Source organism: Lucilia cuprina, chromosome 6 (assembly GCF_022045245.1).
Source record: "Lucilia cuprina isolate Lc7/37 chromosome 6, ASM2204524v1, whole genome shotgun sequence".
NCBI lineage: Eukaryota > Metazoa > Arthropoda > Insecta > Diptera > Calliphoridae > Lucilia > Lucilia cuprina.
Window position 1 is genome coordinate 16,413,655 of NC_060954.1, and position 16,888 is coordinate 16,430,542.

The window sequence follows — 16,888 nt, forward strand, 5'->3', positions numbered from 1 at the left end:
CCGGCCAACTTGAGCAAATCCGACTTCGTCAACATGGCCCATAGAATTCATTGCACTTAAGCCTTCACATGTCAAGAGAAATGGATTGCATGTCTAAAGGAATTATCTAGATTCAGACCAATTATCGATATATATTTCTGTTACTGGGAGATCGTATGCACTACGATCATATGACGTAAACGTATTCTTAAACAAAGGTCATGGCATTCTATACTTAATAAACGGAAAAGCTTAATCTCCTATTATTTTATAAACTACTAGCTGCATATCTGATATCTCCACCTGCGAAGACCTTGAAACAAAATAAGTTCGCATGTTTTAAACTATCTCCAATGTAACAAAGTCTAATACTTTACTGCTGCTACAAAACATTTTATTTTAATTGCCGACATATTAAAAAGAAAAAACTAAATAAAATTAGTTTAATTTCAGATGTCTTAAGAGGGTTATAAAAATATAAATTTTGCATGTTGTCTACAAGCACAGGACATAAACATGGACATTTATTATCCTACCATCTTATGTCCTATTATATATGTATTTACCTTTTTGTGTATTTTACCCTGACCTTAATACTTTCACTGACTGGACAGTCCCAAACAAAAGCAGCAGAATGTTTACTTAAGTTCCCTAGGTCTCTCCCATTTTTAATTCTTCTTCTACTACTCATTTTTTTATTATTACATGTTATATTTATAATTGTTTTTTTTTATGGCATTTACCATTTCTTATCCCTCCTCTTCTATCTCTGTTTGCAGTTTGTAAAATTTGCCAACATTAATGAGGACACTCCTTCCTATCATCGACGTTATGATTTTTTCATTTCGAAATTTTCCTCAATGTGTCATGGCAACAATGATAACATCGAGCTGCGTGATAGCATACGTTTGGCTGGCATTAAAGGACTACAAGGTGTGATACGTAAAACTGTCTCCGATGATTTAGTGGAGAATATTTGGGAAAAACAGCATATGGAGAAAATTGTACCATCATTATTATTTAATATGCAGGTGAGAATTGCATTAAATGTTGCTGCAAAACAAAAAAAAACTCAAAAAACATTTAGCAGTTTGATTACAATTGGAAAACGACTGTTGACAAAGAGCGAGCGAAAAATTAAATTTTAAGCGACTGTTGACAGTTCACATTTTTTGACGTTTATAAGAAAAAATCAAAGCAAAATGATGTTTTGCTTTGTGGCGGTTCACACAGGGAAACTTTTTTTGGGTAAACTATTGATTTTGTGTGTGAAAGAAAGAGATAATTGATATTTCTTTCTCTGACACACAAAAAAAATCAAAAGTTTCCCTGTGTGAACCGCCACTTTGATGACGTATTACATTGCCAAAAATGTGTATTTTATAACAACGCAGATTTTGCAATTTTTTTTTTTTAGCAAAATATTTTGAACATATGGCAACATTACAATAGGGTTATATATAGGGTTCTCTAAATCGGTTTACGAATAATCGAACAATCGACTTTTTGTCGAAAAGTCTATGTCGACTATTTTGTTCCAAAAAAGTCGATAACTCGACTATCGTCTGTGAAAAAAGTCGAAAAGTCGACTTTGTTAATAAATGTCGAAAAAAGTCGAAAAGTCTGAAAGTCGAAAAAGGTCGATAAGTCGAAGAAAGTCGAAAAAAGTCGTAAAAAGTCGTAAAAAGTCGAAAAAAGTCGGAAAATGTCAAAAAATTGAAAATTGTAGAAACAAGTCAAAAATAGTCGACAATTTAAAAAAATTGGAAAAAAAGTCAAAAACTCTAAAATAGTCGGAAAAACTCGAAAAAAGTCAAAGAATAGTCGGAAAAAAGTCGAAAATAGTCAAAAAGCCGAAAAAATCGAAAAGTCGGCAAATATCGAAAAAAGTCGACTATTTATAAAATACTTATAGTCGAAAAGTCTAAAAGTCGACTTTTAGTTAAATGAAAAAAGTCGAAAAGTCGAAAAATCGACTTCTTATAAAATGCAAAAAGTCGAAAAGTCGACTTTTCGGTTCAACTATAAAACCCTAGTTATATGAAATAAAAAGTCGACTTTTTGCATTTTATGAAAAGTCGATTTTTTTACTTTCGACTTTTTTCATTTAATTAAAGGTCGTATTTTACAAATAGTCGGCTTTTCGTCTTTTTTCTAATTTTTGACTCGTTTTTTGAATTATCGACTTTTTTCAACTTTTTTTGGAACAAAATAGCCGACTTCGACTTTTACGACATTTTCCCAGGTTTTTTGAATTTTCGACTTTCTCTACATTTTTCTGACTTTTCACAACTTTTATTTATTTACTTTTTCCGACTATTTTCTAGTTTTTCCGACTATTTTGTTCCAAAAAAAAGTCAATACTTTGTAAATAAAAGATGAAAAAAGGCGAAAAGTCGTAAAAGGTAAAAAAGTCGAAAAAAGTAGAAAAATCGAAAAAAGTCGTAAAAAGTCGAAAAGTCAGAAAAAGTCGAAAACTCGAAAATTGTAGAAAAAAAGTCAAAAATAGTCGAAATTTTTAAAAAAAGTGAAAAAAGACTTAAAAACTAAAATTAGTCGGAAAAAACTCGAAAAAAGTAAAAAATGGTCAAAAAAGTCAAAAAGCCGAAAAAAGTCGTAAAAAATAGACAAAAGTCGAAAAAAAAAGTCGGAAAAAGTCGACTATTTAAAAATACTAAAAGTCGACTATTTAAAAAATACTAAAAGTCGACTTTTAACTAAATGAACAAGTCGACTTTTCATAAAATGCAAAAAGTCAAAAAGTTGACTTTTAAAAGTCGAAAACTCGAAAATTGTAGAAAAAAGTAAAAAATAGTCGAAAATTTTAAAAAAGTAAAAAAAGACTCGAAAACTCTAAAATAGTCGGAAAAACTCGAAAAAAGCAAAAAATAATCGAAAAAAGTCAAAAAGTTGGAAAAAGTAAAAAAAAATATCGGAAAAGTCTAAAAGTTTCCAAGTGTAGACTGGCACATACAAAACGTAAGAAAACTTATTGTCGACAGCAGTTGTGGTTCCAATTGTAATCAAGCTGTATAACAGGTGTTATGTTTTAACTGTCATATATATTTAGCTTCTACACAGACTATATTGTATTTTATTTATATTTTTTTTTTTTTTTTTTTTTTTTTTCAATATTTTCTTTAATATTTTCTTTCGTATACTTTTTTTACAATTTAATTTAATGCGTCTACACTTTTCTACACACTTTGTATTTACAAAAACCTAAAAACTACACTTTGAAAAAAAACTAAATATTTATTTACGAAATTTAAACTGAGCATTTTATAAGTTCGGCGTTAACGTTATGTTTTTGAAGAAAAATATGTTGGCGGTAAATTGATTTAAAAATATTTTAAACACAATTTTAGTTAATTAGTTCTACTAACTGGTTTTTACACTTAATTTTCCAAAAAAACTGCACTATTTCTTCCAATTATTTAGTTGACTTAGTTCAAAAAAAGTAAAATACAATTGTTAAATTTAGAAAAAAATTAATTGGTGTTTTAAAAAAATTTATAAATTATTATAAAGAGTTAACTTTAAACTAATATACTTTCAACTAACTCTTTAGTCGGGCGATTTAACACCCGTGGAAGATGCGACCACAGTTACTCCACCTGTTTTGGCTGAAGAAGTTCTACGTGAGCTAGTGGGTCGTGCTTCTTTTGGTCACATAAGAAGTGTTTTGAAACCCTTATTAACGTGAGTTTATATTGTCAACTTTTCTTAAACCTCTTTCTTAATCTTTCCCCTTTTTCTTTTCAGTCACTTGGATCGTCATGAACTCTGGGTGCCCAATACTTTTGCCATTCATACTTTCCGCATAGTTATGATTTCTATACAGCCTCAGTATTCCTATACGGTGGTCGAAACGCTCATGCAACATTTAGATAATAATTTCAAATCTTCTCCTAAAACTCGCACTTCATTGGCTGTCGTACTCTCTAAGATTATAGCCATTGCAGCTGGTGAAAGTGTTGGTCCCTCCGCCCTTGATATTATCAATAATCTACTTACTCATCTTCGCACCAGTGTTAGTAATACCTCTGAAATCACCCCAGAAGAATCCCAGTACCAAGAGGCTCTCATCAATGCATTGGGTGAATTTGCTAATCATCATCCGGATTATCAGAAAATTGAAATTATGCTTTTCATTATGAACACTGTGCCGGATCTATCGAAGAAAAGTAAAGGCGATCAAATGTTACAGAATATTCTTTTGAAATCTCTACTTAAAGTTGGTACTCAATATAGCACCGTCTCATTTGAGAAAGCCTTTCCCGCCAGTTTCCTGCAACCTCTTCTTAAAATGGCCCGCAATCCTCATGATCCTACGCGCATTATTGTTATGCAAATATTCCAAGCACTTTTGGATCGTCATCAAAATGAAAAAGTATTAAGTGTGGTTAGCATTAAACCTTATGCTGCTTTGTCGCAGGAGCCACCCTCACGTTCGGATATTATTTTTACTCATAAATATGGTGCTAATATTATGCAGGCCTTAATCGATAGCATGGCTTTGTCGGATAAAGTGGATTCGTTATCGTCTAGTTATAATACGGCAGCTTTACTTATTGTCGAAATGGCGTGTGGTGAAACGGTGCAAGAGTTTTTGTTATTCATTTTGGGGTAAGTTGTTTTTAAGGGAATCTTTTAGATGTTTTCTGTTTCAGGAAAGTTCAATGAAATACACTAAAGATTTATAAAGCTTTATCAGGACATTACAGACTGGAATATCTAATCCTTCATAAGCATTAGTTGATCATCAACTTCACATCTTAACTCAGCTTTCACAGATGGAGTTCTTGCATTATTAAACTTAGATCTAGGTTATCTCCTTCTCCTTGATTTCTTTAACGAGTTCTGTGTACAGTGCAATTAAATTTAGTCTCTCCCTTTCTATGTGTTTAGTCTCCCAAAATATATTTTACTTATCCTTATTCATCGATGCTCGGGAATAGCCTTTCTTTTTCCACGTACAATCATGCAAGCGCCCGAGAAATGCTGAAATGACGGTCACCGCAGCCATTACAAGTTAAAGATGAAACAGAGTCCTACATGAGCACCCCGCTATATCTGATAGTGTGAGACAATTTCCCATGCATCTAGGACTAACTTGGCACTTGGCCGATTGGTACAGACTGTCGAGAGTTTTAACGTGAGCACCTGCCGTGTCGGCCTTATCTCACGGTGGTCTTTTTCATCCACATGGTAGACTTGAGAACGGTCTACCATCGCCCCTTTTTCTTCAATGAAGAACTCAAGTGGCAATTTTTGCACATTGGCTATGACCGGTCCATGCGCAAGTACATTGCTGGAGTACTCGAGCTATATAATCTCTTGTCAAAGTAGTCACGTTGGGGAAAGACAACCACACTACTATGGCTCTGTTGATTCGGCCACAGGACCTAGAGACGTAAGCGGTGGACCGAAGCACGATCCATCAATAAGCCGTAGACATTGTTCTTACTCACAGTGACACGCTGTGGTAAGTCTGATATGATACTCTGAACATATCTGGACAAGGAAGGAAAATTAATCGGTATCACTTGTATATGATACCTTTCATCCATCATCATTCAACCCAGCACACATATCATTTATTCGACACATTCATAAGAAAAAAACATACGACACACTCAGATATACGGGTGGGTGAGGCCCGCATACCTCTACATTCACTCCGTATTATATACAATTGACTCCAACCCATTTCCAACGCTTAGTCCCACAGTCACTCCTCTGTGGGGTATCTGTTGTCAGACTTGAGGTATTGGCCACCTCTTTATACCCCTGGATTGCAATAACACCAAGGCGGAGGTCTCGCCAAGGTAACATGCCCCCCAACATGTAACCGCCAACGACACTTTAAAGTGAGAGACAATTACCCAGGAATTCTAGGAATAACTTGACACAATGAAGAGCCGGTTGGTACAGTTTTCTTAACTGTTACCGCCAACGACACTTTAAATCTTTGCCCTGCTTATCATCAAAGTCCTAATGACATGGTGCATTCATTCAAATGTCCCTCTAGGTATACAAATTTGCGCCCCATAGATATATGACTAAGACTGACTCAGATGGCGCAGTTTCTTCAGCTTCTCCTTCCACCCACAGACACAAACTCAAATAAATAAGTTTTTATTAGTATAATTTCATTAGAACTTTTACAACTACAACAATATTAGAATTTGATATTTGTTTGAGTTGTTATAACAATTTCGCAGTTTCAACTCAGCAACACAAACATTACATTTTGATATCTATTTATGTTGTTTTAACAATTCTGCATTGTCAACTCAGCAACATAAACATAACAATTTGGCATTGCCAACTCAGCAACACAAACATAAAAGTTTGATATCTGTTCGTCAACTCGGCAACACAAACATTGTCATTTGATATCTGTTTGTGTTGTTGTAATAAATTACACTTTCTCAACTTATAAACTCAAACATTACAATTTGATATTTGTTTGTGTTGTTAGAACTTCTCATTGTCAACTAAGCAACACAAACATTACATTTTCATATCTGTTTGTTTTGTTGTAACAATAAAGCATTGCCAAATCAGCAACACAAACATTAAAGTTTGATATTTGTTTGTGGTTTAGTAACAATTTCACATTGTCAATTCAGCAACACAATATTACAATATGATATCTGTTTGTGTTGTTGTTACAAATTTCACATTTTCAACTCACAAACGCATATTAACTTATTTTCCCCTTTCTGTCATGTAATGCTTTTGTTTTACTACCTTTGAATCTTCACTTTTTGAAGGGAATCACAATGGATCTTATAGTCTCCGAATGGTTATGCATAACTCTTCCAAACCTAAGAGAGAGAGAATTAAAAATGCACTATTTTGGTGCAATCAAAAGAAACGATTTCGGAGCTAATTAAAGAATATTTGTCTGAAGATCTCAGATTTAAAATCCACTGAAGGGGGGAGAGTGACGTAAGAATTGGTATATCCACGTTAAGGAATCAATCAGTTTGAAACCCTTCTTTTTATCTGATAGCTTTTCTTCATAACAAAATATTCATTATTTCCAAATACTAATCAAAAACAAAATGTTTCTCTCTCTCTCCTTTCAGTATACAACAAGTTGCTGTAACCACCGAAAATTTGAGTGAAATACACAAATGTTCACTTTACTCCATTTCCATTGCTCTACTAACGCTAACAGCTCGTGTTACCGGCATCAATAATCTACTCGAATATGCACAGAAAATCATAGAAGATCGTAAACATGATGCACCATACTTCCTACCGCCGTTATTAGAACCCAAAAAATCGAGCAGTAAATACAATTTGAATGTACCACACTTGGCCATTGATAAAATGGCATTGGCTGAATGTTTACAGAATGCTGGTATGGATTTCAATCGTTTACAAACTGGACTACCATATGCTCTCAATCAATCAGACAATCCGGGACACCGACACTCATGGGTTGAGACAGTTAGTAGTAATATGACACAAAGAAATAGTTCAGCCGATTTGACAGCCTACAATGCGGATGCAGACAGTATTAGTAGTTCACCGGGAGTATCGAAGGTAAGTGTTTCAGAATGGGAATGTTAAGACCTATTAGCTAACTTATTTTGAATATTTTTTTTCCTGCAGAAAACTTTGGCTCCCGAATATACCGTTGATGCTATGAAACGTTATTTGGCCGAACCCTCGGAATCGGTTAAGCGTGAACAGCAGGAAAAACAAATGCAAATTGTGCGCACTTTCCGTGAAAGCGATTTTGAAGATCTTATGAAACGCACTGAACCCAAGGTACTTTTTTGTTAAATAAAATTTCATTATATTGCGATAGTAAATTAATTAAAATTTAATATTTTTTTAATTTTAGCATGATGTCATACAAAATCGCTTAAATGATTTATTTAATTCATTAGCCATCGATAACAAAACAACCCAAAATCCTTCAACCAATAACGAGAAACCTATTTATGAAACCAATTTCCCAGAATTGTTTTATTATTAAATTATGAATTTATTTTAAATAGTTATTAATTATATGAAAATTGGCTTGTTACTGAAACTTAACTTAACTCCCCATTTTTTTAAAATAACAATCAAATTGTTATTTAATTTTTTCTATTATATTAAATATATATACTATAAAGATATTGTAATTTTTTCCACTTTTTTTTTTTGTTGTTCTCTTCTTGTTTGTTTTCTATTTTAAGGCGCAAATATGTATTTAGTTATTTTTCTATATGCTATTTTTTATATATATTTAATGCTAATTGTTGTTTTATGTTTTGATACCCATTTTTTGTCCTTTTAATTATTGTATTGAAAAAAAGGTATTAAGGTGTTGAAGAACTATTTATTTTAAAACATTTTTTTCGGTTTCCTTTTTTTGTATTAAAAAAAACTAAAACTTTTTTGGTAATTTATTTAATAAAAAAACCCTCAAAAAAAAACAAATAAAATCGTTTCATTCTTTTTTTTTTTGCTAGACGAAAGACTAGTCTGCAGTTTAATCTATAATATAGTCTATACTCTGGTCTATAGTTGAGTCTACGCCGAGTCTATAGTCTAGTTTATTGTTAAGTCTATCGTCTAGTCTGTAGTACAGTCAATAGTCTAGTTCATATTCTAGTCTATAGCCTAGATGATTAACTAGCCTATGCATAGTCTAGCCCATTCCATAATCTAGTCTAATCAAGTCTACTTTATAGTCTAGTCTGAAGTCTAATCAATAGTCTAGTTTATAGCCTAATCTAGTCTATAGTCAACTCTATAGTCTAGTTTAAAGTCTAGTCTATAGTCCAGTCTGAAGTCTAGGCTATAGTCCAGTCTGAAGTCTAATCTGTAGTCCAGTCTGAAGTGTAGTCTATAGTCTAATCTAGCAGATTTATATATTGTCTAATACATTGTCTTGCCTGTAGTCTAGTCTATAATCCAGTCTGTAGTCCATTCTATAAGGTAGTCTATTCTGAAGTCTAGTCTGTAGTCTACTCTATAGTCTAGTCTTAAGTCTAATCTAAAGTCTAGTTTATAGAATGGTCTATAATTCTTTCTATAGTCTTGTCTGTCTAGTCTATGGTATAGTCTATAATCTAGTCTATGGTCTAGTCAATAATTCAGTCTAGTCTATAGTCTTGTATATAGTCTCGTCTATAGTCTTCTCTATAGCCTAGTCTATAATGCATAGTCTAGCCCATTCTATAATCTAGTCTAATCAAGTCTACTTTATAGTCTAGTCTGAAGTCTAATCAATAGTCTAGTTTATAGCCTAATCTAGTCTATAGTCAACTCTATAGTCTAGTCTATAGTCCAGTCTGAAGTCTAGGCTATAGTCCAGTCTGAAGTCTAATCTGTAGTCCAGTCTGAAGTGTAGTCTATAGTCTAATCTAGCTATTAATATATTGTCTAATATATTGTCTTGCCTGTAGTCTAGTCTATAATCCAGTCTGTAGTCCATTCTATAAGGTAGTCTATTCTGAAGTCTAGTCTACTCTATAGTCTAGTCTTAAGTCTAATCTAAAGTCTAGTTTATAGAATGGTCTATAATCCTTTCTATAGTCTTGTCTGTCTAGTCTTTGGTATAGTCTATAATCTAGTCTATGGTCTAGTCAATAATTCACTCTAGTCTATAGTCTTGTATATAGTCTCGTCTATAGTCTAGTCTATAGTCTTCTCTATAGCCTTGTCTATAGTCAAGTCTATAGTCTTCTCTATAGTCTAGTTTATAGTCTACTCTATAGTCTAGTCTATAATCTAGTCTATAGTTTAGTCTATAGTCCCGTCAATAGTCTTGTCTATAGCCTTGTCTATAGTCTAGTGTATAGTTTAGTCTATAGTCTACTCTATAGTTTAGTCTATAGAATAGTCTATAGTCTCGACTGTAGGCTATAAACTAGACTATAGACAAGACTACAGACTAGACTATACAAGTCTATAGTCTAGTGTATAGTTTAGTCTATAGTTTAGTGTATAGTCTACTCTATTGTCTAGTCTATAGTCTTATCTATAGTTCATAGCCTTGTCTATTGTCTAATCAATAGTCTAGTCAATAGTCTTGTCTATAGTCTAGTCGATAGTCTAGTCTATAGTTTAGTCTATAGTCTAGTCTATAGTCTGGTCTATAATCTAGCCTATTGTAAAGTATATAGCCTAGTCTACAGTCTAGTTTGAATTTTAGATTGAAATTAATGAATAGTCTAGTTTATAGTCTCGTGTATAGTCTAGTCTGAAGTATAATAAATAGACTTATTTTTAGTCTAGTCTATAGTCTGGTTGGTAGTGTAGTCTAGTATATAATCTAGTCTGTAGTAAAGTATAGTGTGTATTTATTATATTCCATTATATAGTCCATTGTCTAGTAGTACAGTCTAGTCTATAGTATAGTCTATATTCTAGTCTGTTGTCTAGACTAAAGTCTAGTCTGTAGTAGTATTGTATAGTCTAGCCTAGTAGTATAGTCTATGATCTAGTCTATAGTTTAGATTATATTCTTGTCTGTAATCTAGTCTATAGTCTACTCGTATACCTAAGTCTATAATCTAGTCTCTAGAGTAATGTATAGCCAAGTCTATCATTTAGTCTATGGCGTAGTCTAAATTCGTTGCGAAAAAACCGAATGTAGTGGGAACAAATTAAGTCTATTGTCCATTCCATTTCGGCCAAAGATTGTCAACCTAGCGACAGCTGTTTCAACCAAAAGAAAGAACTATCGGCCAAAGTTGAACTGTTACAACAACAAAACCGTTCGATGCACCAAAGAATCCCATACTTCCACTTGAAATAATGAATCACTGTATAGGAATTCAAACTTATGTTCAAAAATGGTTTAGCACTGTTAAAATGTGGAAGATTCTCGACATTTTCCAATTTCCGACATTGAAAATATAAAAATAATATTAAAATGTCAATGAATTTTAAAGTATGTTCAAGATCCAATCTTCTGGTATGAAGCCATTACAATTCTCTTGCGTAGCTGTGGTCTCGAATAATTTAATATGGCTTGGGGCCTTAGCAGGATATTTAAACTTGAATTCGAAATATGGATTATAAGTTTAAATTCTGTTTGTTTTTGAAATTGAAAGAAACTTCTTAAATAATTAAAACAACTTCTTATTTCATTAATTTTAAAAGGATATTTGTTAGAAAATAACAAATTAATTTTAATTTTATTCGAAAATTTCACACATATCAATTCAATAAAATATATGATTAGAAGATATATACGTATGTATTTCCAAGATTGTAAGTGTTAGTTATTTGTTTTTTTACAAAAAAAAAAAAATATATATTTTATAAATTTCATTAATTAGTTTGGAATATAAACAACTATTATATTTTTATATAAAAATATAAAAAATACAAAAAACTTAATAACTAAATTTACATTTAATTTGTTTAAACTTCAGTTGCAAATATAAAAACGAAAATATTTCCATAATCGCAATACCATTTTTACACCAATTAATTGTGTAAATCAAGGATGATAAAAAACGAAAGCAAAAACAAATTTTGCAGTAATTAAGTATAACAAATTGTAAGACTAATTAATATATTTACAAAATTAATTAATTAATTAAAAAAAAATAGTATTAAATGAAAAAAATAAATAACAAATTTGGAATCAATCCTCCAAATATATTCTTTTGCTTTTTCTTCAGAATAAAATAACGAGAGTGCATTTTAAACACTTATGGCGGTTTTATTATCACACAGCACCATTTAAATTAACATTTACAACACGCCCTCCCTCTCTCTCTTTTCCTTTATATTAAAATCTATAATTCTACAAAAAGTCTGCAGACGAAGAAGAAGAGAACGAAGCCGTTGATGAGGTGCTAGATACAGTTGAAGTTGTTGAGGATGAACGATGTGTAGCTTGAGGCGGCATTAGTAAAGCATTGGGTGGTGAAGGTGGCACAACACAAACGGCTGACTCATCGTTGCCGTTAGTGGGCGTTGTAGTACGTTCACAATTTGCACCTATTTCCGATATAGGCACTGAGGCATTGGCAAATTCATCACATATTAAGTTTTGCTTAAAAGTCTGTGGTGTTGGTGGTACAACCAATATATTTACAGAGATCAATAATGGATGCACTAATTTGGCATCCATAACCATTAAAGTAACTTCTTCATTTTTCTCCAAACACAAGGAGATAATATCAGATTTTTGAGTAAATGTGGGTTGCCTTTGAGAGTTGATAGAGGTTACGGAAGCTCTGAAAAAAGAACAAGTAAAAAAGGTTAGTTTTCTCCAAAAAATTTTAAATTAATTTTTATTTCTGCCTAAAAGTATGCTTTAGTTTTATTTTCAATTAATTACTTCATTACCTTATCATAAATTGTCTCTTTGTTTGTAAACTCAACAAGCGTTCGTGTTCATTACGATGATGTCTTCGTATACTAAGTACTCTAGAATCGGCTATTAGTATAAGATCTAAACCAAAATTGAAACCAGTCCAACGCCACTTCTGATAGCCCGGCTCCAAGAGTATACGACCACAACGCATGCAATTTTCATAGAAAACATCAGCTTCGAGATTTTGTGGTCTGTAAAGAAATAAAATTATATGAAATTAATAAAAAGAAATTTAAAATTCACCCAAGATTTTAGAAAAATTACACAAATCACTTTCATTCGACTAAAGGGCCCTATAGGATAAACTACTTTCACATTTCAAAAGACTATACAAAAGACTTTATTATCTTGAATCGATTAAAGCTTGTTGATGAAATTTTTTGGGTTTAAAGCTAAAAACATTGCGGATTCTCTGGTGGATACTTGTACATCACTACTAAACGTTCTATTTGAGATCTCTATATAACATCTCTTCAATGTTACCTCATAATAAATTAAGTATTTTTATTTCCTGTTTGTGCGGCTCATTAAAGCTTAAAGGTATGACACTGTTGCTATTGTTGTAACCGATTGGATGTTCTTTCCTAGGAAAAAACTTCCAATTGAGAATCAGCTTTTGGTGAGTTGACAATCTTTAACAGATTGAGAATCAGCTCGTTCCAAAGAAGAGACCCAATTGTCGTGGTAATGATGACACTCTTGTTGTTTTTGTTGTAACAGATTCTCTGTAACTGGATGTTCTTCCATGGGGAAAACACATTGGGTTGATACAGTTGTTGCTGAGTTGACAATCGTTGGCCGATTGAGAATCAGGTCGTTTTCAAAATACTATAAAAAGTGAACCACAAGTTACTGAACATGCTACTAAATCTGTCTCCTAAAGATTTATACATAGCGAGTATGTCAGCTAGGATCCTACTAAGACTTTATGTAGGTTCATAGGGAAAAACTTCCGGTTTAAACAGCTGTTGCTGAGTTGACAATCTTTGGCCGTTTGAGAAATGGTCCTTTCAGAGCGATTACACTCTTGTCATCACAAGTGCTATAAAAAGTGAACCACAAGTGATTGGAAATGCTACTATATCTGTCTCATATTGATCCATATATCCATATAAATCTAATTAGAAGGTACAGGGGAGAAAACCACCAGCTCATGATTATTGTAGAATGATCTCTGATAGATTTCGTGACTCTGCTCATGATTATTGTAGAATGATCTCTGATAGATTTCGTGACTCTGCAATGTACAGGGTAATGATATAGCGGATGAACTTACAGAACAGAATTGTATCCAATACCAAATTTGAAGAGACAGTAGTATCGAACCATCTACAGGTTTCATCACAATTTCAGCCAATTTAGGAATAGTTAAATGGATTGCAAAGTGCCTAACAAACTATCAACAAGTCTTAATGAAAACGGTCTTCTGGATGAAGTAAGGTTCCTCTTTTGAATGAAGGCACAGCCCCGGAACAGAGATTTTTGCTGCTTTTATGTAGTTAGCCAGCTTTTTAAGTGCTTGAGTTGAAAGAGATCTTTATAGGGTGTGCTTTCTTGGGTTTTCCTCAATGTTTACCACATGCATCTCTTGACACTCGCTCAGATAAGGGCCTGGAATAGAGGTTTTTACCGATTTCCTGCTTTTTAAGTATTTGAGTTGAAATAGTTTTTGTTTGGTCAGCCCTTTATAGAGAGTGTTTTCTTTGGTTTAACCCACATGCATCTCTTGATTAGTTTGGTCTGGTGTGGCTACCAAACTAACCTGAATAGGATATTAGGATATTGTATCACTTTTTATTTGAGAATATTTTGACTATTTTTACTTATTGTCAACTTTGGAAAGCGGCTTCAGCACTGTGCACATAGCTGCTTAATTGAAGACAGTCGTAAGAAATTATTTGGCCTAGTCATTCATATAAGAATGGACTGGGGTTATTGAGAATCACTCGCTTATGAGCGTTTTTCTCTACAGTCACTCTATAGTGAAAAACATAGGTTAGTTTATTGAGACAGCCGGCCACTTGACCGACTCACTTGGGTCCTAATGTTCCCGTTATGATACCCTGTAACGGATCCTGCGAAAGACATAACCAAAACCTATGGGACATTACATGTCCGCGATTGATGTGGTATTAAAAGATCCAGAGGCACTAATAAACGATTCTATCTTATAAGTCTTTATTAGGTAGAGCCTCAAGTGCATGTAATGTTGGACTGTCTAGAAACTCAGTCCTGATATAAGACAGGACAGGACAGAGAAAGTGTTTTACGGTTTGACAATTCCTGGAATGGTTAATGTATGGAAGATTTAGTCTTCTTACATGCGTACCTATAGTATAGTGCCCTGTTAGGACGGCTACCAGTATATGTAGTCTCATCCGGGAAATCCCCATCAAACAAAAACACCTTCGCTAATAGTAGAGGGGCCAGGTCAGTCTTGATGTTGAGTCCATGCTGAATAAAGGCCTTACAGCATGAAAGCGCGACTAAAGAGTCAATATCCCTTATGTGAGAGTGGGAACCAGTTAACCGCTTTTTTATAACCGAGATTTAGGCCTGTAAGACGCTACAGTAGTTGGCTAGCCTAAAACACACCGAATTATTTAAATGGGTGATAAAAAACCACCACCAACACCAGTTAAGGGCTTAGATCCACCAGTGTATGAATCATTATCAATATTATCGGGGATGTGAAATTTGAGGCCCGTTGCCTGGCCATCAAATCGGCAGGTAACCAACGCCTGACTAGGAAAAACAAAAGCCACTAGACATTGGATTTAGCTCTTAGTATGTGCTAGACATTAATTCTTCTAGTATGAATATCCCCAACCCTTGCAAGGACAGCTTCATTTGCCAGGTTATATCAGGAGAGTATTCAATATATCTCTATCTAAACCTAACCTAAGAAAATTCAATGATTATACAATACAATTCAACGGCTGAAAAAGACTGTAACACACCTGTTTTGAAATATGTAGAATGATTCTATTCCGATAGAAAAGGCAAACATATTTTGAAATAAAGTTTCGCATTTTAATATAATAATTAACAGTTCTTTTAAACAATCGATAGACTATGAAGTAACACTCACTGTTGCATACTAATGTTAAATGAAATAATAACAACTAAAAACAATTTAATAAACAAATAAAATAATAAAGATTTATTAATAAATTCTACAAAACATAAAAAAAGAAATTCCATTAATAAAAACAATTAAAATAAAAAAATTAGAACACAACTTGGCTACAACTAAAGTGTTGTAAATAAAAATCAGTAAATTCAAAATAAAGAAAATTGTACTTCATATTAAAGATCTTAAATCTTTGGCTGAAATTGTATTTTGTATAAAGTTATTGCACCGTATCTTCATCCATGAAAGAAATTTTCATGAATTTTGTGACATTTTTCTTTTAAATTGTTGCAAAAAATAAACTTTTGCTAAATACTCACCCCTCTTCTGGCAAATGATCCACTTTAAGTATGGAATTCCAATGACTAAGAACATGATGATGCAGCCATTCTTTGGGTATAATATTGTCATTAAGTACAATTTTCAAATCCATATGATGATTGGTTAAGTATTGGGTGCGTAAAGCCAGAAAGGGTTTCAAATATTGCTGCCCCTCGGGCGTTGATAGAAATGAACGTTTTTCGCGGCGATTAGTGAAATATTGCTGTATAATATCTGTAGACGTAGAGGGTGTATTGCTATCAGCTGGAGTATTAGAGTTTGTAGATGAAGAGGATGATGATGCAGCGGAAGAAGATGAAGCTAAAGTTGCATTTGCATTATTAGCTTCTATTTGCTGCTGCTGTTGTTGATATTGCAATTGTAATTCCTGTTGATGTTGGGGATTTTCTGGATCATAATTTGGATTTAAACGCAAATAAATCCATGTGCGTAATAGTGTATACAGTGAAAATTCTGTTTGCATCACATAAAGATCAGGACTAGTTATTAGAGCAGTCATTAGTTCTATACTAATTTGTCTTAATAAATTTGGATATTTTGTATAAATGCATAAGAGGTTGGTTTCCAACCAAGCAAATGTTGATTTCTTTACATTTTGACAGCCATATTGACAGGCAGCTTCATAGTAATTTATAGCAGTTTCAGCATTTATGGTCTCAATCATTACCTCTGCACACTTATCGATAATGCCATCTAAATGGAATAGTGTGGCAGTGGCTAGTACGGATATAACACCTTTTGGATCGATTTCGATTTCATCGGAATACATGGATCCGAAGACGGCATCCAAAGCTGAGAGCGAAATTGGAAGAAAAGATATATAAATTATTTTTAAAATATAGCAATTTGAAGTTCTAGTTCAGTTCTAGTTCAGCTCTAGTTCAGTTTTTCTTCAGTTTCACTTCAGTTCTAGTTCCAGTTCAGTTCTACTATAGCTCTAGTTCACTTCTAGTTCAGTTTTACTTCAGCTCTAATTCAGTTCTAGTTCAGTTCAAGTTCAGTTCTAGTTCAGTTCTAGTTCAGTTCTAGTTCAGTTCTAGTTCAGTTCTAGTTCAGTTCTAGTTCAGTTCTATTTCAGTTCT

General features: G+C 33.1%; 3 protein-coding genes across 7 annotated transcripts in view; 2 read left to right on the forward strand and 1 right to left on the reverse strand.

Annotated features, from left to right (window-relative positions):
• LOC111689486 (protein EFR3 homolog cmp44E) overlaps positions 1-8,201 on the forward strand; it is a 25,231-nt gene extending 17,030 nt beyond the window's left edge. For 3 of the 5 annotated variants that reach the window (XM_046953785.1, XM_046953786.1, XM_046953787.1), the window contains exons 4-10: positions 759-1,010; positions 3,269-3,310; positions 3,551-3,681; positions 3,745-4,608; positions 7,080-7,542; positions 7,612-7,770; positions 7,847-8,200. In XM_046953785.1, the coding sequence (XP_046809741.1) occupies positions 759-1,010; positions 3,269-3,310; positions 3,551-3,681; positions 3,745-4,608; positions 7,080-7,542; positions 7,612-7,770; positions 7,847-7,981 (2,046 nt within the window). In that variant the 3' untranslated portion in view covers positions 7,982-8,200. Of the gene's footprint in view, positions 1-758; positions 1,011-3,268; positions 3,311-3,550; positions 3,682-3,744; positions 4,609-7,079; positions 7,543-7,611; positions 7,771-7,846 lie in introns of all 5 variants that reach the window. The other 2 variants (XM_046953783.1, XM_046953784.1) reach the window with 2 other exon arrangements.
• LOC124420551 (protein germ cell-less-like) overlaps positions 1,709-16,888 on the forward strand; it is an 18,532-nt gene continuing 3,352 nt past the window's right edge. Inside the window, exon 1 of the mRNA XM_046953788.1 lies at positions 1,709-1,724. The gene's annotated coding sequence lies outside the window, so the exon portion shown is untranslated. The remainder of the gene's footprint in view (positions 1,725-16,888) is intronic.
• LOC111689485 (protein germ cell-less) lies at positions 11,291-16,605 on the reverse strand (the record flags this gene model as incomplete). Its single annotated transcript, XM_023451957.2, has 3 exons — positions 11,291-12,191; positions 12,304-12,522; positions 15,785-16,605. Coding segments are annotated over 3 exons (1,476 nt in total), but the record flags the coding sequence as incomplete, so codon positions are not given.